Source organism: Sceloporus occidentalis, unplaced genomic scaffold, assembly GCF_023333645.1.
Source record: "Sceloporus occidentalis isolate IW3139 unplaced genomic scaffold, rSceOcc1.0.p SCAF_30, whole genome shotgun sequence".
NCBI classification, from domain to species: domain Eukaryota; kingdom Metazoa; phylum Chordata; class Lepidosauria; order Squamata; family Phrynosomatidae; genus Sceloporus; species Sceloporus occidentalis.
In genome coordinates, this window is record NW_028317010.1 from 8313050 (window position 1) to 8335470 (window position 22421).

General features: G+C 37.5%; 1 protein-coding gene across 1 annotated transcript in view; it reads right to left on the reverse strand.

Annotated features, from left to right (window-relative positions):
- LOC149299010 (protein bicaudal C homolog 1-B) overlaps positions 1-22181 on the reverse strand; it is a 75318-nt gene extending 53137 nt beyond the window's left edge. The window contains exon 1 of the mRNA XM_089486940.1: positions 21989-22181. Coding sequence (XP_089343066.1) covers positions 21989-22181 — 193 coding nt within the window. The remainder of the gene's footprint in view (positions 1-21988) is intronic.
- Positions 22182-22421: the final 240 nt, after the last annotated feature.

The following is a 22421-nucleotide window of genomic DNA, read 5'->3' on the forward strand; positions in this document are numbered from 1 at the left end:
GTTGTCTGAATGAGGGCGAGCATGAGTTAGTGTGGATGAATTGTCTGAATGAGGGAGAGCATGAGTTAATGTGTGGATGAATTGTCTGAATGAGGGAGAGCATGAGTTAATGTGTGGATGAGTTCTCTGAATTAAAGTGTGAATTAGTGAGTGACTGTAAAAGTGTTTGTGTATCATAGATGTATAATTGTGGAAAGGCAAAGATGGCACTAGCAGGAGGTTTGAGCCTTGGGGACCGAGATGGCACAGGCAGGGTGTATATGGGACAAAGATGGCACTGGCCGGACTGTTTGGGGACAAAGTTGACTTGTGGTGGGCTATTTGGGGACAAAGATGGCAAATCTTATGTGTGTAATCTGGGTGCTGGCCAGGTTCTATGTCGGCAGTGTGGACGCCAGGGCTGGCTTTGCGGTGTGCAACCTGTGATCTATGCCTGTAATTTAAGGGGTTTTAAATATACCTTTAATGCCGTGTTTTTATGTGAATTCCAATTGATCTTTACCTGCAAAGCTGGGTTTTTGTGTTATGCTGTAGATCCATATCTGCTATGCTATGTTTCCATACATTATTTATGTGTACCTGCAAATACAGGGTTAATATGTCTTATTCAGATGATCTATACCTGCGATGCTACGTTTCATATATTATTATTGTATACCTGCAAATACAGGACTTGTATGTCTGATTCTGTTTATTTGATATATACCTTCAGTGCTGAGATCACAAGTGAATTTCAATTGATCTGGGTTTGCGTGTTGATCTATACCCGCTATCGGCAGCAGGGACTAATAAATATATATATATATATATATATATATATATATATATATATATATATATATATATATATATATATATATATAGGCAGCAGGGGCTAGTAAATGGGTTTTTATTTGGACAGGGGCGCAATTTCAGTGCTTGCCATAGGCGCTATTTTCAGTAGATACGCCTCTGCCACAATAGCACATTTCCAAACATACTACCTGCATTTACATGCCTGCACTAGATACTCAACTTTAAGAACACCTGAACGTTGAGGTATGTCACCGTTACCCTAATTAGAGATCATGAGTACCAATTTAAATTAAAAAAAATAAAAAAATAAAAGTGAACACACTTTAAAAAAAGAATGCCCAAGTTGTATATAGTTTTGGTGGAACACTTCCCCTTTGGAACCAAAAGCCCTCTAAAAACAAGCCTCAATGCTTGATGGTGCATACAATATATAGACCCCTATGGCCCTGAGCCAGTGCTGGGTCACCCAAATGCCTCTCTCATTCTGCAAGTATACTGTGTTATACTATTACCAACAGGACTTGTGGGATCCTTGGGTAATCATCTTAAGAGCTTGATCTGGTACTCTTCCTTACCAGTAGAGACTTACTATTGCCCACTTGTGTGAAAAGACGGGACAAGTAGAGCACCATAAACTAATGGTGGGTGTCAGAGCATGTACAAGATCACCACAAGGAAGCTAATGTGATTGATATACCATTATTACATATTATCTTTATGGTATATTTATGCAGAAATTATGTTGAGACACACACTGCCCTTAAAATGTTTAAACCAAGTTCAAAAGTTCAAGAATGTTCAAACTTACACACATTGGAAAAGTACTGAAACAAGGCAAAATAAAGCCTCCTCTAAAGATCAATGGATTAATTTCCTTGAATGTCTTGAAGCTCCAGAATACCACCCCTCAAAACATACTTAAAAATCTTTCGCGTGATAAAAATCAGCAGTGTCAGCATTTTTTTTTTTTTGGAAAGCATTCTATTTCTGAAGGGAAGTTATTCTTTGCAGAGCAGTCAGACATCTGGAAGCAGTCAGACCCTCTGTCCCTAAATAATTCACCTTTGCAGATGTCCACAAGAATCCACTGTACAATTAAAAAAAAAAAAGAAAAAGAAAAAAAAAAAAAAGAATGGTCAAGCTGGTTTTCAACCCTCATGAAAGTGGGATGTTGGAACTGCATGCATTTTGTTGCTTTTGATGAAGAGCAACGCGTGTCCTGTAACAAACATAATTACATAAAGTCACAGGTTTAGGCGTCAGAAGCCATTTGAAGTTTTTCTACTGCGAGGACTTCACATAGCCCTATCAGTTTATAAGTTTAAGTTTATAAATTCTTAAATTTAGAGTAGATATATACAGGGGCCCACAGAAGAAAGTAAGTATTTCCTCAGAATTTTTTTTAATTTTTTTTTAAATCAATTTTTATATTAACACAAGTAGGAATGGGACTAAAGGGCCAACAAGCACAATATCCTAAATGTAAGAAACAAGTATTTCATTGTAGCATTTGTGGCTACAATATGACACCCCCTGTGAGTGCACTGTCCAGACAGCAATTCTCCAAATTGAAAACAGAAGCTAGAAATACACTATCAAAGATTTCTGCATTGCTAAACGTCTGTCTGCAAACTTTGTGTTATTTTTTAAGTCTTCAAAATAAACCCGTCTATTTCCCTAAAGAACTTATCAACGTTTCTTTATAGTATCTGCATTTTTTACATAACGAAGAAACTCACTAACTGAAAAATACCTTTTTGAATGGATTTGATATACAGTTACTTGTGCGAGTAAAGGGAGAGATATATTAAGCTCTGTTAAAAAGGAATATAAATGATTCAAATAATATTTTTAAAGATAATTCAGCCTCTGATAAAGCCACATGCTTCAACACCTTATTAAAATTAAGCTTGAGACAAAACGCTACATGCAATGATTTATAAGAATTACTTTAGCAAATATGTAATCTCTTGATGTTTTTCATACAGGTCTCATCTTTTACATAAACATTTTCAGGAAACACCAAACAAAACTGTAGTACAATATAGCACATAATGCAACAATTTGAGGAGTTCAGAATTTTGCTATATATGTGGTTGTATGCAACTATATAGGCACCATACATACTAACGGGGGGGGGGGGGTGCAAGTAAGCCTCCCAAACACATTACTAAGGTTTTGGTGGCAGTAAAAACTGCTTTGTGTGCCCACTATGTAGGAGGTGAGAGTAGGTTCTCACCCCATTAAGAGTGTGCTTTGACGTGACGGGCGAGCTTAATTCTGCTTTGGCCAATTCATATAACCAAAACCTCATTTCTACATTTGTTGCCAACTTTATTAGCGTAGTGTAGACCGTTTTTGTTTTTCTCTATACACCATACATACTAGTGTCTGAACCTTTACCGTGCACATTGAAAGTTTCCCTGAGCAGCCATGATATAGCCTCAACAATTTAATAGATTTATACACAATTTAAGGATTTTTTTTTCTTCTTCTTCGACATGCCGTACTGCTTCTTGAAAGAAAAACAAAAATTGGTATATATATATATATATATATATATATATATATATATATATATATATATATATATATAATATATCAAACAGGATTCAAGGCTCACTCTGAAAGAAATATAGGATTTTAGCCACTTGTCTATGGATAGCTGCTACATTTATTTATATTGCCCTTTCTCCAATCTATATAGAAACAGGTAGTCAGCTTTAAGAACCTCAGATGAATCAATTTAGATAAACACGTCAACTAGGATTAGTTAGCAGTTCCCAGGGCACGGTATCACCAAGGACCTGTTGCATGGTGAATGAACCAGTTAGATGCAGTAAATCGCAACTATGTAACTCATTCACATACAATATCTTGTACCAAGATGAAGAACAAAACAAAAAACATTGATTTCATATGGTTATGCATTTAAAAAATTGAATTGAGCAGCATAGTGTAGTTTTGTTTATTATTTGTGAAACAGATGAATTCTAATGGTTACCATTTGATTTTCAATAAAAATGAGTAAACACATCTCAGTTTAAGCTGTATTTTAAAAATAGTAGACATTTTGGAAACAAAAAAAAAAAAAAAAGTTTTTTTCCTCTATTTTATGCACTTGTCCGATAATGCAGATCTTACCAAGTTGCTGGATCAAAACAAACAAGACTAAGCAGGGTGGAGAAGTGTAAAAGACTATTCTTCACTGAAATTTGTAACTAGCTGATCTTCAGAAAGTAATTTTGAACACGAGTAAAAAAAAAAAAAAAAAACCCGTTCAAATATTTTCTTAAGACATACTTTATTCCTTACAGGATATAGACCAATTAATCAACTTTAATCACACAACGTCTTGCTGCAAATTCCCAACTTAGTGAACAATTCCTGACAATGTATCCTCTTAAGACATTCTGATTCCAACACCATGGACGTTTTATTACTCCTAAAATGGCCAAGTTTCCTACATATGGCGTTACAGTTAGGATTTACTTCCATTTCTTTTGTTTAAAAATGGATTGTGGCACATTTTACACTGAATCCAAACCATTTAGCAATCAGTCTTTATAACCCAATAAAGCATTTTTTTGTCTTAATAGGTAGTAAGCCATGAGTAGGGAGGTTTTGGTTCTAGACTTAACCAGAAGTTAAGCAGCCCTTAAAAGGACTCATGAGATTTTGAAAGTCATCCCTGACATTTACATTGAAGCTTGTTTTCTGGTAATGACCTCATTAACAGCATGGCCAGACCGGGGGTTAAACACATTTATAAAAAATTTTCAAAGTGGCCATCTGGGTGATTAAGACAGTATGGAGGAAGACGTATTACTTCATCAGTGTGGCCATAAACAGACAAGTCAATATAATGCCTGAGAAGGGAAACATCCAGTTATTCCATGTCTACATGGAAAGGCAGCCTCCACAGGTAGATGGAGCTTGTTCGAACAACAAAATTAAATCCACTCTTCTTCAGTGCTAAACTACTGTAATCCTATGGAAAGGTACAACTTTCGCTTGCTGGACAACCTAAAGCTTTTATAGGGAACTTAACATTTTTTGTAAATTATGGCTTTCCAGAGACTTAATATGACAAAAACAAACCTGGCTCATTTCAGGTTTTATAGGTCCAGCTGTCAAGACTTGCTTTCAAAAATTGTATCACATGTTGCAAATACTGCGCGACGTCATATCAGACACGTGTTTTAACAAATGCACCAACACCAAAAAAACGGTTAACATAAAATAGTTTTTTTTTCCCCTCATTCTTACACACAGATGAGGAACTTTACTGGACGTCAGGCCTGGACTGGGGCAAAAAATAGGCCCGGGCATTTAAGACTGAGCAGCCCATTTTTATTTATTTATTTTTAAAGCCCACCCTTCATGTACCATCTTTGCATTTCCCCAAATCACTTAAACATTCATGATAGACAAACACTTACTCACTCACACAAATCAATAACACATTCATTAATGCAGTTTATCCACACAAATTCATTCTCATACGCATTCACACAATTCATCCACACATTTATTTATTCATTCTTGTACGCATTCACACTACCCCCTCTCCCCATCCCCTTCTTATCTGCCCCTTCTATGTTCCCCCTTATCACCATGTACCCCCTCTATCTAACCCCTCTCCCCCCCTCTCACTGCACCCCCTCCCTTACCCTACTTACCTTGTTGCCGGAGTAAGCAGCAACTGCGACCGTGTCCGCCTCTCTAGGAGGCCAGGCAACCCCCACCAGGGCCGGCCTTAGCGGTGCACGGCTGCACAGGGCTTAAATTAAAACATCGGGTTTTGGGTTTTTTTTACTTTAACATCCTCCATGTTAAATAAAGTTAAACTAACTTTATTTAACATGAAGGATATTAAATAAAGTAAACAAATTAAAACACCGGGGTTTGGTTTGTTTTTTAAGCCGTGTGCGGCCGCGCACCCCTAAGGCCGGCCCTGGTGGGGGTTGCCTGGCCTCCTAGAGAGGCGGACACGGTCGCAGTTGCTGCGGGCTTAAAGGAACAGGTGCCCCTTATGCCCTGCGTTAATGCAGCCGCATAGGCCCAGTCAGTCCGGTCCTGACTGAGCCTATTTCAAGGTAGGTGCCTGGAGCTGCAGCTCCATCAGCCCCTACGTCAATCCGGCCCTGCTGGACGTAGACATCCAAAACATACATAAACGTTAAAGCTCTCTCTCCCACCACCACATTTATACCGAGAACTCCAGAAAAGAAAAAAAATAAAAAAAAAAATTGTACATGTGCACATTCAGGTTTTGTTTTATCAAGCCCTGAAGAATTTAGAAATCTTGCCCAGTAAAGCACTTTCTGCACACAGCAACCTCTGATTGAAAACAGATTTCAAGTCTCCATTACTACATTAACAAACAAATCCAAAAAAGCGGCCTGCTCAAAAGGCTACGTCTTAACAGTTGTTTTTGGAAAAATACAGATGAAAATTACCGCTAAACTTTAAAGGTTAGCTGGGAAGTTGAGTGTGTTTTGTGAATTGATCTCTTTAAAAACATCTCATGAACATTTTAAAGCATTAGCAGTTTTCCTTTTGGGTCCAAGTACAGAACACACATACCAACACACCTTTTGTACTAGAGAGAACAAAAAAAAAAAAAAAAAAAAAAAAAAAAAAAAAGAAGAGTTGAAGTAGAACAGATCTTGATGCATATGAAGGTCCAACTTGATAATCCAAAACCAACTCCACTTTACTGTATACTGTTACCTTGTATAACCAGAGCTGTAGGTTTTGTATTCATACCCTTTACTTATATTGTGTTACGACACATAAGAAATGACTAAAGTAAGCAGAAAGGAACTTTGAACAGCGAAGTGACCAAATTGCAGATTATTCATATTATGCATGCATAAATTAGACAAACAATTTAGGACAACCACAGTTTAAGATGTTCGCCAAGTTGTGTTTTTTTTTTTGTTTTTTTTAAACAATATTTACATCCCTGTGCAGAAAACCATGCACATTTTCCCTTTATCTTAAATCTAATTTCATACACTTTGTGTAGCGTAGAAAAGCTTTACAGCAATTCACTTTTTTTTTTTTTTTTTTTATTAAAATATGAAGGGAGAGAACATTTTTTCTAAGCATCACTGAACAATTTATGGTAACGTAACAAAACAAAAACTACAGACTATGAATTAGAGGTGGGTGGAAGATGTAAACAAATTCCTGGCCCGGATTGTAGACACTCTCCACAGACAGCCATGTTTCACCCTAGGAGGAGTCTAAATGGGATTCCTGCCAATGATAAAGAGCAAACCAGTCAAAATGAAGTCATTGTAGGCAATACTACTCTGTAGTATAAGTCCTATAGTATATTTCCTATAGTTTTTATCAGCAACCTTTAACTTGTAAGTAGCATCTTACAGAAAGTTACTCATTGTTTCATGTAGGTCTAATATCAAACGAAACCTCTTCTTCCCAAAGAGTATTCATTCAACCGGATAAAAGAGTCCAGCCTATAGACCAGATGGGCAGATGTTTCAGACAGATGCCAACACAAATTCACCTTGGGATTCCAAATCTACATCAGTCTGTTCTAATTACCACATTCAGCATACAAAAAAGGTTAGACACTTAGAAGAGATATAGTACCACCGTATATTATCCTTACATGTATGGCTATATAAAAGTATTTTTTGACCTTACGTTAAACAAAATGACCAAGCATTTGTTTACTCATGCACCACTTTCCATTAAAGCACAATACTCCATGTCATACCAGTGATTTGGGGAACCCAACATTCTGAATGAATCTTCACATTAATGCAAGAAGCATCCACAGAACTGTAGCCTAACCGCAAAGTTTCTAAGATGCAAGTGCCATTGGTGATCAGTGATTCCACATCATTGAGAAGCCATAGAGGAGCACAAGTGACAGATTCCATCTCTCATTTAAGCAGGAAGTAGAATTATCCAAGAGGGTATATGTGCATTATAATGCAGTAATATCTGACAGAATATCAGGGCCCGTTATTCTCCATGTAACGCATATGTACCCAACAGTTTTTTCTCAAATAAACATTTCTCCTCTAATAGCTCACACTGTTTTTACAGTTGTTCCTGCAAAAATGTTAAAACATTCATATGGGGAATTCAGAAAGCCAAATGTTCTTATGCATGATTCACATAACACATGTACTGCTCTCGCCAAATTCCAGTTAAAGATTATTCAAGTAAAGGAACAGCATCACATTTAACAGCAGCTATGAAGCACTATAGACCCAACAATAGAGAGAAACAACTCAAGAAATCTTACGGGTAGTTGAAGGGAAACAGCTGAACTGTAAAGTTTCTCCGAAATAAAACATTAAAAAATTTGTAACAAATATGATGTTATTACAGATATCCAACAGGAGTGCCATTTCATTTGGATCTCTGCTAGATGTAGAAGAATACAAGTTGTAACGTATAGTTATAAATACAAGAGCATCGTTTAGACTTTAAAGATGAAGTATTTCAAGAATTGTTGATTTTTTTTCTAGCATTCTCTTTTCAAATTGGTATTAAAGTAACACTAATGCAGGAAGTGTGATCTTTATGGTTAAGCAACAGTACTATGAATATTTTTTGTAATTTTACCATATGTTACTGCACGGCCACTGTAAAGATTCTATTGGGACAATTAATTCCCTTAACAGCTATAGAATAAATAAAAGCATTTTTATTGCATCTAAATAGCCTTCGTCTTCACATCCAAGTATAATGACTAGCGCAGGAAAAAGTCAATTCGTCATTCCCTATCGCCGATAAATGCCACCTGTCCAAGTTTGTTCATAGGGTGAAAACCAGCCTCCGTATCAGGTCGGATATTAAACCAATTGATGTTTTTAAAATGCAAATATTTTAAATAGGAGATGGAACATATGGAGGAGCAGATGCTTACTAGTTTGGAGATACACTATATTAAAAAAAGGTCGGTCTTTGGTGTTGCACAGAGTATTGAACAGCAGTAAGGATGCCAATAGATAGAGCACCATGCCACCCAAGAGTGTTTTACAACAGCTATATAACTATATCCACATGTTAAATAGAAATATCAAAATTGAAAAATTGATTGTTTCCAAGTAAATAGCCCATTCAATAATTTCATGTTTTCAAGCCATCTGGGCTCATTGAGTTAACAACATTATGGCGCTCTTACTATAAAACATGTTGCACACATCACGCCTTATTGAAACTATATTTAAAAGTGGCGTGTTCAAAACTTCAGTAAACGTCAATATAAAATGAGAACACTGCTTAACAAGAATTATCACACCATGGGGTGTAAAACATGTAACGCTAATGAAATTACAGTAGACAAATGCATGCGATTTAAGTTAAGCGCTTTATAAAGAAAATTAGGTCCAGGATTTTGACTTGGCCTAATACATAATACCAAACTGACATCACCGGCAACCCGAGGTATCATGGGAAGGGCCAATTAGGACATGAAACACCCCCCCCCAAAAAAATAAAAAGCGGAATCCAAAGCACAAGAGGAAAATAATGTTTTATGATGATCTAAGGACAGGCTGCTCAGACCAAGTTTTGAAATAACTGGTGATCTAAAAAAGCATAAGATAATTACAATTCCAAACAAAATTGAGATGCAACAACTGTACCCTTAAAAAGTTTATTTCAAATTGTTTTTGTCAATATCACCGCCCCCCCTTCCTCCAACAAGGCAGATTTAAACACCACTAATAACTGAATGACAAGAAATTCCTTGCTTTCACATGGGGGGGGGGGGGGGGGAATAAAAAAATTCAGAAGTAGTAGATGGTAGACTTTAAAACAATCTAGAAGGGTTGAATTTCCCTGGCCAACTCCATGGATTCAGAAAACCATCATAGATATGGGTTGGCATTAAAAGTAAGGAATGTCATATACGATATATATATATATATATATATATATTTAAAAAAAAAAAAAAAAAACTAATCTCCATGAACAACAGACATGGAAACCCAAACCAGAGGCAGAAGTAATCTAACAAAAGTGGTATACTTTCCATTAGAAGAAAGGATTACAATATAACCAACTGAAATGTGCAGACCAGTAATATTTAACCTGAATGTTGGGCCAAACCATGATAACACAGTGTACAGTCTTTTGAAATTCAAGAAAGTGTAATGTTGTGAACCTTAGTCATCCAAATTCACTTCTGATTTTAGTGATCCACACAAACATTGTACTTTATGGCTTTAGCTGTATAGTGTTTAACATTAGAAAAGCATTAATAAAAAAAAAATGCCACTAAGCATTAAAGGAATTTGACAGATTAGAAAGTGCGTTTCTTCGAAGCCTCAAATCCAAAATAATAAAATAAAAAAAAAACAGATACACCTTTCAAAATGACTTTGCAATGGTAAGCACTGTCTAAGATCTAATAGAAGAACACCTATTAGCATTTGCTATAACTGCTAAACATGGATGTCCTGTTACCACGCTACACCAGAATGGTGGCTCTGGTTGTTATAAGACATCCCTTTGAAACGTAAGGTTGATAGGCTACACAATATATGTTAAGAGCGTTCCATGTATATATTAGTACACTGTATGCATCGTAGATGTCCGATGATCTTACTAAGCATTTTGTACCAGTTATAAAAAGATTTCAAACCTTAAGGCAGCTATTCTCTGGAAAAATGGTTAAGGCTATAAATTGTTTTAGGTTAAGCTGTGGTATTTGGCCTCTTCAATTTCCATCAAAATAATATAAGCTTAGAAACCATGAATAAAGAATTGCCAGATTACACAATACAGCAAATGTGGTTAAGCAACGTCAAGCAAAAAAATGAAGCACATTGTTTTATCAACTAAGAACAAATCATATTTCGCAAAACATATTAAAGCATTACTATCTCTCCTCCTGTTGTGCCAAAAGATTGCCGCATTACACTCCCATATTCTACAGTCTCTATAATAGCCATTTGTTTTAGGATGCTTTTTTTTTTTTTTTAGATTTTCTTTTATGTCACAATTTGTGTGTTTAATACCAGCAAACGTGAAAGTGATGTTTGAGCAAAATCCAAAAAACACTTGACTGGAGCTTGAAGTATTTCTTTTACTAAGAGTTGTGTTAGGGAAGTCTGCAGTGGAGTGGTGGCTTTCACTACTAGACATTATGAAGTTCCAACCTGCTGCATAAAGAGCTTGGTTGACCCTATATTATTTATAGTTAAATTAGGTAAGATTTCTCCAAGTCTCCCCAACCACTGGATTAGACATTACACAGGTCAACCCTTCTTGTAGGAGGAACCAGGGTTCAACATAACACCAGGTGGCAGGTCATGGTGACTAGAAATCCCTTCTTGGGGACTAGGCTGTTGGAGTCCTTTTACCAGCACCATTGAAACCACTGGTGTAATAGACACCCCCACACTGTATCATTAAAGAAAAAAAAGTGGGTGGCTTAAGAGAACCACACCAACATTTGCGGACTCCTAATAATAAAGTGAAGGACCAAACAGCCACCTTTTTAGTAAATACACCTCCAGCTGTTAGCTGAAAGAAAATGCGTTTTGTACTTTACTCTTTCACCCTTTGCTACACTCATATTAGTGCTATAGATTGTTAAACACCATCATTGCAATATTTAATAAATACTGAGTGATACCATTACCCGCATAATATAATAGTCATATAACAAACACCAGCTGCTGCATACTATGAATGGTCAAGGATGATGGAGGTACAACATACTTGCAAGCTGTTGAATTGCTAGAGGTTGCCTTCCCCCTGGTCAAAATATATTCTTTACTCTAGATTGTAAATAGGACCCTCCATACCCAATGTATCGGTTTGTCATAACCATTAAATATATGTACTGTAAGAAGGGCTCGGTAAAGAGAAAAAAAAAAAAAAAAAGTATAATTTAATAAAATAAAACCTTCCGTAAAAGGAGACCATTATCCTTTAACCAGATGGATAGGAAAGGGGGGTACTAAATGAGCAACATTTAGCATGGCTGAACAAAGCAATGTTCAGGTAATGTTCCATAGTACCTGTGGATAAAGTAATGGCAAATGCATACATTTAGGGCAATAAATATCAGCTGTGCATGAAATTTCAGTCCACATCTACAGTTGGCTGGCATTTGACTATAGTATTTCATAGTTCACTAGTTATACGGCCGAAGAGTCTATGATAACACACGGTGCACACAAATCTGTTTTAATGCGCACAGTTAAGATTTATACAAAGTACCAGTGTGTTTTCAAATAATTTACAGTAAGCTATATTACCAAATTAAATGTATATATATATAAAACCAATAATTGCATGGGGAATAAAAACCCATGCTTTTACACCCGTTCACTTTTTGGAACGCCCATCAGCGGCAAACCTCCGGTTACCCAAATCGATATTTATTTATTTCTTTAAAACCTGGAAGAAAAAATCTGGCACAAAAGAATTTCTGTAAACAGCAGCTTTCTGTTGACATCTTTTTCCTGGTAGTAAATTTTTCATTTTCTTGATCTGAAGCCACATAAAAAATAAAATAAAAATAAAAAACCCATTGGAGCAGACTAAGACTCATAAGTATTCATCAGAAAATGACATGCAAGTATCAGCCTCAACAAAAACAAAGATATAAAGAGACACTCATCGACAATGTCAAGTTAATAAGTCAAAGCATATACTCTGCGAACATGGTTTCGCAGTTTAAAAAATCTTTAACAGCTTTGGACTAATGCTAGCAATCTTACATGCCAACATATTGTAAGATAAGAGGTCTTGGTGGAGATTCTCTCAATTTGTAGGGGGGGAGGGGGAGAAGAGATCAGTTACAAAACTCACACTTAACAGTGACCACTATGAGAGTCTTCTAGCATTACATGAAAATATTGAAAACTAAGCAATCTTTAGCAAATATGTCTAATGCACTTCAAAGAGAAGATGTGCATAAATTAGTGAAATGCCTTGGCCTCTTTTCAGATACCACTAAAAGTTGCTGGGGCATAAAGCAAATATTTTCCAAGATAAAATATAAGCTTGTCAACAGCTTTAGGTCACTGTTGCAGTGTAAAAGTTTGACTCTAGCAACATTTTACATTTTATTTATTTTTTATAAAAAAAAAAAAAAAAAAAAAAAAAAGATAGTTTACATGAAGTCAGACATTGGCCAGTGAAGTCTCAACTCTTAAATTGCATAGATGCTGGAGAACAAATGTCAGATGCACAGCTAACTTCCATGAGAAGTACAAAAAAAATTATTGTGCAGGTAAGGTCGTGTGAGAAAAGAACAATGATCTTAGAGATGCAATTGTTGCGGCCCCATCAGTCTGGGAAGAGTTTTAAAGCCTACAAACCTCAACGAACTAAAGCAACATTGAGGGGAAAATATGAGATAGTCATACATAAAATGATTACTTCTAGTTATTGAATCATATGGTGCACTTAATTTTTCACACATGGCTTCTCCATTTTGGCTTTACTTTTGTTGACTAAATCATGACATGGTGTAACCCACTCATATCCACCCTAAAATAGTGTTTTCAAGAGTGAAGGAATAAATGAATATTTCTATACTGGTCCAAGAGAAGAATGAGTGATAGTCGCAGGTGATTTTGTTTTTGGGGGGGGGGGGGGGGGAAGGAGAAACACAGAACAAGTTACATAAGCTTTGAGACCTCAAAAAGGTCTCTTCTTCAGAAGGAAGATCACTGGAATTGGAAGTATACCTTAGATTTACATTTTGTTTACAAATAGTAACCAATAGTTATGACATGACATTCAAAAAAGCAAGTTTTGTTTTAGGTCAAGTGTCTGGGAATGTACTTATAGTATATACAGCAATGATTACAATAAATTATCCTCTGTAAATTATAGCATTTATTTGTATCCGTCTACAATCTACCCGATTTCTTTAACCATAAATAAAATGCTTTGTTTTAATCACTCGAGTTTCAGTCAGACATATTTCTTTGGGGATAACTACGTAGTTGGTATCGAGATGGTTTTTCTATGGATGTATTGTGCAACAAAATGCAATCTTTACAGTAACATCTTTATTAAGTAGTAGCTTAATCATTAATGAAGCGTTCATGTACTACTGTTACCTACAGAAGCTGGGAGGTATGACTTAACGGTACACAAAGGGCGCACAACAAACCCAGGAGAGTTAGTCAACCGTCCCACACAAAGCATATTTTGACAACTTTTGCGGCCACCACTGCCGCTGGTCACACAAATGTATTGCAAAGATGGTAATTTATCCTCTACCTTCAGGTAAACACATCTGACTTTCTTTCAGAATGAAAAAAATAGATAAGGATATGTAAAAAAAAAAAAAAAAAAAGCTACCGTTTTCCTTAATTGTTTGGAGTTTCATTAGTGGATTAAATGTTTGGGTGAGCAGGGCCCTCACCTGTTTCTTAATGTTACGTTACATACGAATTATGTCCCGTCTACCCTTTGAACAAAAACATACAGAAAAAGTTAATTTTATGTATAAGGTAAATTGAAAAAAAATTAAAAAATCCTATTAGCAAAAATAGCATGCAATTGCAGTTGTATCTACGATTATATATTTTTCTATTTTTGTAGATACAACAGCATTTTGGTAATTTACAGGCAAATAAAGATCAGGTGGAAACAATTAAACTCCACTCTTCCTTTTAAAAAATAAACTAGTAGCATTGAAAACCCCTGACATCTTGAAGGAATGTGCAACCAGATTGCCTGGAATGTGTACCATAAATGACAAAAGATGTGGTTGCCATGGAATCCAATTCAAACATTCAGATGTGTTTTGGAAGTTCCACTCCCGAGTTTCTTAAGAACACAACTCTTTAGTAGACTTTACACATTTTAGCTAGATCAAGCACAGCCGCAGAAACCCATCCACAGATCGATTTACATTTAAATGTCCAAGCACTTGTGTATTTATGCAATTCCTGTGATGCAGAGCCCAATAGGAGGCTGAAAAATACATCATTTGTAAGGGGGGGGGGGGGGGAATAGCCCATAATGGACAAAAAAAATAAAAAAATAAAAACCCCTGCCTCTGTTTCACAAAACAGTAGATCGCAAACCATAAACCAAAATTCTAGTCCGGTTTGTAGGGTATTTAGCAGGTAAAATGCTAACCCATTAAAGATTAACCCACCCCCTGCAGACAATGCATTGGAAGCGAATTCCACAGCACATAATCACCACGCATGTTTGGGGCACATTACTGAGCTGGTTATTAAAAATACACATTAGCTTATAAGCGTGGACGATCTGTAGTACATGGATCTGCATTATATCGGCTTTTATTCATTTTAAATATGTAATGCTGTATAAGAAAATCATTTGAAGTGAATTTGTATTAAATTGCATACAGGGCTTGGTTATCCTATTAGAACACATTTAAACGAACACCAAATTCTAGTTTTGGATCAGTTTAGAAACATGCAATTAGAAATGCAAACCTACGGATATACTGGTGTATAGCTCATTTTTTGTTTTAACAGATTTAAAAAAAACAAACAAAACATAATTATATCTTCGAACGTACAAAAACAATGTTCGAAAAGGAATGTGCCCAAATTGCATAAACAGACTAGTGGGAATGCAGCTAGTTTAAAACTTAAAATAATCAAATAGGTAACTTATAAAGTGAAGAAAAAAAAGTTCCAGAAATGGTTATTAAGCGAGATTACATGACAAGCATTGAAAGTTCAAGTCAAATAGACCTCAGAGAAATGTGTGAGGGCATATGGGCAATTTAGGTTGGGAATATCGATAATCTAATTTTTTTGAAAGAAAAGGTGTATAAAAAAAAAAAAAGGGAACTTTTATGCTTTTTATATACAAGCTGCTGAAAAGCAGTGATAAAGAGAAACTACAGCTTGCAGTGGTTGCCAAATGAGAAACATTCTTCTATGCTGCACTATTTTCCTAGAACAGAGAATACTTATAAACTACATCGGTACGTGATGTGTGGGGATATTGTATCCCCCCTCCTACATTGCATGTATACCCCACCTGCATTGGGAAGGTGCAGGTTGGTCACTTGTTCCCAGAGGTCCAGTCTGATAGCTCTATCCTGCAGAACATGACTACCTAGTACCATGGTCTTACTTCCTGAATGTGTATTAAGAGTACATTATACCATGTACCTTGACACTGAGAACTAGTAAAACTATTTGTACTGGGATACCAGTATCATCTTCTGGAACTGTTGCACCTCCTTTTCCCCCAGGAAAAGGAGGGCTTTCTTTTGATACAATTACTTAACCATTTCATCCATTTTACCATTACATTTTTTCTTATATAGAAAAGCTAATAAACTGCTTAAGAGAATCTAACATATGTCTCTAGTTTAGAACTACATAACATTTTTATGTAATTTTTCAAGTTTTAGGGCAATACATTCAAGTAGTGTATTGCCATTTGAAAAGCATTTTACCAAATCTGGTCAGCCTGCATCCATGTCCTATTTGGGGCATCATTGAAGCCGGCCAATTAAATTTACCCCCATCAAAGCATATATTTTTGAAAGCTAGACAGTATTTCAAATGCTGGCATTTGATCACTTCCTATGCTCTTTTCCAGAGGCAGGGTTCCGCCATATTTGCAGAGCGATCACACACCATCTGCACGAAAGAGAAAGTGATCATTTAACCATTTTCTAGGTTCATTTTACCCATGAGGTGCTAGGCACTAGTCATTAATAATGCTTTTCCGAGCCATGCCAAGCACATCATTATTCGTTGAGGGGTTAAAGCTCCTCGACTTCATTATATATTATGAAGAGCCAAACACACTGTGCTTCACCTACAGGGAGAGCTTGGCCCTGTACAATGCATAGTTAAATCAGTGATAGTTATTTATCTCCTTACCCTTTACAATGGAGACAGTGCTAGACCCTCATTACTAAGTGAGAGTGTTAAACCACAACTCTTAGTGAATAATTGTTCAGAATGTTTCCAAATTGCCTGTAGAACCCCAGGGAAATGTAGAAACATTTTAACACAACATGACAAACATTTTGTTTCTGCTAGAAAGCAAGCTGTAATGGAGTTTATGACCAGATCACCAACCAACTTAAGGACAGCTGTGTTACTTTTGGATTCCTTTAAAACACTATGATCACTGTAGACAAAGTCCTCAACACACAATCCTAACAAAACAAGCTAGGTCATTACAGTGGGGTAATCTATCAAACTCAGGTTAACAACCATTAGCCTAAATTGCAAAAGAAAATGGTGTAGCCCTTGACATCAGTGGGCTAAAGAAACATACATAACAAAACACCAGACATTATGTTTGCAAGAACAAAGCTTTACATGAAAGTGATCACTAGTGTGACTTCAGGTTACACTTTAATAAAATTACAATTAAATAAAGCTTCTGGGTAACATTCTAAGAAAAGCAATGGTTAATCCGCTCTTGCTTGTTACAGAGCGGACAAAAATGCATGGACCACTCAATGAGACTAGCTCAGCAGAGAAGAAAGCTTAACTATCCTGCCTACTCGAGACTGTCTGAAATTCAGAATTTACTCTACACAAAAAACACAACACCCCCAGACACGGCCTTCTCGGTAAACTGCAGTTGGTATCCGGCCTCAAACCATTTATTTCATTTATGCTCAGTCCTGATCAGGGGAATGCAGTCGATTATGACGATCACACAGCATCATCATAATAATCACGCCATGTTTTACAAAAGGTCCACTTTCTCTCAGCCTGATGTACAGCGCATTGAAACAAATATAAAGTTGGTGATGTTTAATGCAACGGATAGGCATGTGGCTTTATATAAGATGGGAGGGAAACCAGGAAGCATTCGCCTCTATCAAATCTTACCTTATCTCTCGCAATCTCCTACATACCGATTGGTTTGCATGTGGAGAAATGAGAACATTACATTAAAAAAAAACAAAAACAAAAGTCTGGAAGTAACAGAAACATTTTTGATCAGAAACAATTACATCAAACCTGAAAGTTCTATTAATAAAAAGGAAACATTTTTGCACGTATAAAGCCAAAGGAATCTCAAGGGCTGTAGGGAGTTTTAAGATTTCTATAGCATTACACGACCACTTATTCTAAAACAAACTTTGTTCGTGTCAGTTAGATATTCTGCAGCTTTCCCCTTGGAAGCTTCAACATACTGGCAACACAATTAAATGGGGCGACCCCAGCAGCTGCCCTCCTCCAAGGTCCAATACTGGGAGGAAAGCGCTCACATTGAGATTGATGGGAATGTTTTAGCGCATGTAGTTGGTGGTTTAGCGTCTGTCTAGCAGTAAATACGTCACATGCATGGAGAGGCGTTCAGCTGAACGTGCATCCTGCACGGAGTGAGAGATTGTGCAGTAATTTCAAATTACTTATGTCAATGCCTATCAATTCACCTCACGGTCTACAGCAAAAGCAACATGGCTGAGCTGGGCCTCCTTTCAGGAAGCTAAAGCTTTGCAGCGGCTAAAAAACCTGAAAGCCAGCTTCAGACTATGGGGTTGATTAATAAAGAGTTTTACACCCCCCCCCTTTCAGTATTGCATGTATGGCATATCATAGTACCGTAATAGATTTACCTCCAATGTTTTAGCAAAATGCATCCTTACAGGACAAAAGTCCAGTATGTAAATACAACCATAAAAAAAAAACATCCCAAAAATTAAACAGATTTCCTAAAGTCGCTCAACAAAAAGCACGTTACTTCTGGATTGTAAGATTGTTTGAGAAGGAACCTCCTGACCCGTTTTTTGTAAGTCAAATTTTTAGGTCATATAGTTCTCATGTCACATCTACCTGTTGTACATCGCTATGGAATATGAGGGTGCTATATAAACAATGCTCAATATACTGTGTGTTTACAAGAGAAATGTAAAATTACAAATAGCAGCCACATTTTAAAGTCTAGTTTCTTTACATAACTTTTGTTCCAATGAAGAACCCTGATGTTATGCTGTAATGAGGCCTTGCACTGTGTCTGGCTCTTTAAGGGCTAGCAGGGAAACTAATAACAAGAACCGCAGGCTAATTATTTGCCTGCAACAGAGATTTAAAGGGTTACAAAGATATGCGTGAGCTGGAAATCAGCTTATGTTCATCAGCTCCACGCCGCTGCCTGAACTGAAATGCATCTTGGAGGAGAGCCGGGGAGGCTGCAATACAGGAAGTTCTTCAGTTTGGGATAAGGAGATTTTTTTTCTTCCAGACCCTGGCGGCACAGAGGAAGATTATTCATCCCTTTTCCAGCCTCAAACGCGAATACTATAGACAGTTGGGAATGATTCACTCGGCATTGCTCACTTTACAATTCTTCCTTCTTAAAGCCTCTGCCTCAATGCCCTATAACAAAAACCCCAGACTGCAACTCTGCGAGAGGAACACGATGAGAACGCAACACATCCAGACTGAAGACCTTTACTGAATTTGGGCTTTTTGGGGTTATGAATTAGGCGACCGAAAGGGGTTTTTGATGCTTAGCTTCCCAATCTAAAATATAACTCTCAAAATAAAGCAATATGCATACCTTTAAACAGAGCATATGCATTTATTAAAAAAAAAAAAAAAAAAAAAAAAAAGATATATTCATTCGCCATTTTAGTACCCAAGGTGCATTCAACGTGAAAAAGAATGTTTTGCCCACCCTTCTTGTAATTAAAGGGTCAGAAACGGATTGGATAATTATATATATATATATATATATATATATATATATATATATATATATATATATATATACACACACACACACACTTTAAGTTAAAGAATGAGCCTTTTATACAAATCCACATTTATGGATAAACCCAAGCAGGTCCACGTGAATAATATCACTGGAAATAGACGAAAGTACACAGTTTAAATCTATAGCAGGGGATGGGATTTCTGGAGACCCACAGAATTCGCAAGTTTCCAAGCCACAAGATAACAGCTTGTTTTTAAATAATTGGTATGTTCATGTTTTACTTGTGTACAAGATGGAACGTCGGAAGACTGAAGAGATGTTTCTTTTATTCTTCTTCTGTGTTTTATAGAAAGTGTCATCTAGCGGGTTTGTTTCACACTGAATACCCCCCCCCCCCTGTACTGCGTTTCAGCTGGTTCTAGGTTAAAGGTCTGGAAGAATGGAATCCCCCCTGATCCTACGGGAATCAACCCTAACTTCCCAGCAGAATAAACAAAACAGTCTTGTTAGCATTATAAGCGCTCGGTATTTCATCTTCTCTCCCAAGCAGCGTTGGGTCTGCCAGGGTGGGTGAAATATAGTAACGCAGGAGCAACGACATGGTCATCGTTTGGCAGAGACTACTATGCAAAGGCAGCCTCTGCCCACTGTTGGCTTCTATCGAAATGGATGTACTGCATGGGGTATCTATGCATCTCCAGAATATATGGACAGCTTGGAGAAGTCAACAGAAAGCTACTAAATGGCTTACAGGATAAAAAAAAATGGCCGGGAAAAGATCTCAATATGTATAGTTTGGAGGAAAGAAGAGAACAGAGACATGGGACAGAAAGAATACTTCAGGGTTTTAACAAAATAAAATGAGAAGTGTTCTAATCTAGGTCATAATCTAAAGATAGAGGGTCAAAGATTTAGATGTAATGCTAGGAAGTTTGAGTTTGATTGGGTAGTAGATACATGGAACAGCCACCATCAGAAGTGGTAGAGCCTAATAGAGAGGATTTAAACATGCATCTCATAGGCATACGGCTATCCTCAATCAATGATGGTAGCAAGGACTGATTAAGGTGCGGGTCGTTACATCAGAAAAAACATGCAGAATAGACGGGCCGCATGATTTTTGTGTCTATAATATGCGGAACATTCCTTGGTTTTTGGAATCATCTAAGGTTATGTTGTGTGGAACCGCTTAACACCCTAACTAATATATAATTACACCCTTCCCCCATCCCCAGGTTCACTCAATTAAAACTAGAATTTGTTCATCATTTAGAGTTAATCGTAATGGAGATTATCGAGCTTGTTTAATTCCGGAGTATTTTTAGTTTACATTTCTTTAATAAGTTTGACACGTACGTGCCATTTACCCCAAGCAGTCCTGCCGCTAACAATGTGGAGCCACCACGTGAAACATTATTGCCCCTTTACAGCACGTGTTGCAGATATACAGCTGGTAAAAAATCGACTCCGATAATGGGTTGATTAGAGGTTAATTATCTTTCTTGTGGCCTCCTGTCCTAGATTTTACGCTGGAAAGCAAGGCCTGCTTTACCGAGCCAATCAATCCCAAAATCACACCTCAAGGTTAATACCAATACTACTAATAAGAGGAATTGATGAGTTGGAGATTAACGACACAGGGGCGAGATACCTCGTTGTGGAACGATACAAGGAGAGTCCGAGGACTGATTAGGGTCCGAGTCTACACAACGGGCAGACTATCCGTGCCGTAGGGTTCTCACCTGCCATCAAATGCTAGCTTTCTAATGCTCAATATGCAAATAGCTCCCCAAATAACCAGGTTGGGTTTTTTTTGATCTATACATCCAGAATAGGCTTTTTTTTTTTTTTTTTTTGCTCATTAGCAGGGATTGCATGCATTCAGGTTGAGGAATAGTTTTTGTTACACTTTAAAAGTTTTGTTTGGATTCAAAACATTACACAAAAACACAATTCTAACTTCGCCGGCTGGATTGTTTATTACTACAAGGTGTCCAGAGTGTGATTTCTCTGTATGAAAGTTTAATTACCCCCCCCCTAACTTTAGGGCCTTATTCACTAAATGGAGAAGTGTGTTTTAGCTCACTGACTTCACTATACATCAGGAATGACCAACACTAGAAAGCTTCTTCCCTATGATGAGCTTGGCCCTGTACCATGTATAATTCAGTCAGTGACCTATGCATTATACATGGTCAGCTTAGCCATTCTTGCTAATATTAACCCCTCACGATGAAGACTGAAGGGAGGGAGCTGGCAACCCCCCAGCAGGGAATGAACCCCTTAGTGGGAAATAACTTGTTTTCTGCAGATTGTGAAACTCTGCGGATTGTGGAAAGTTTGATGTGCCGGGGGTTGAGCTGCAGTCCCACTGCCCCAGCCCGGGCAGGGAGATGATGCTTCGTTTCTATAAATATCCCGGATTCCTGGCACTTTAAGCCCAAATCACTAGCAGATGTAGCCGTGTTGCCGCTATTGTGTAGGGGATCACAGACATGACACTTCTATACGTCCCCCCGGTCCTATATGCTGCGTGGATTACCTTGTAACATTGTTTCCAGCTTCTTTCTGTCCACTCGGAATCTCTCTTCTCCCCAATCGGGGTCCTGTGGGACGGCTGGGCCGGGAGAGTCATCCTCAGAGCCGGGTAACGGGGAATCGGTGCTTCGCTCGCTGTTGGAGCCCGGGTCCGACTGGTTCATATATCCGCTCATGGAGTCGCACAGAGCTGCCATGATGCTCTAGAATGCCGAGCTCAGCGCCCACTCATATACCCTCACAACCTAACTCACTCAGAGTTTTTGGGATTTGCTGGAAACCGCACTCACGGACTGGATGAGACAGGCAGGTCCAGCGCCGCACTCACTGCCGGCCCGGGATACACAGCGGTGCTCAGCGCCGGGGTGCCCCTGATCTGCACTCGCTGTTACTCACTCCGAGGACCACAGTGTAGCCAGCAGGCTGAGTGAGCTCCC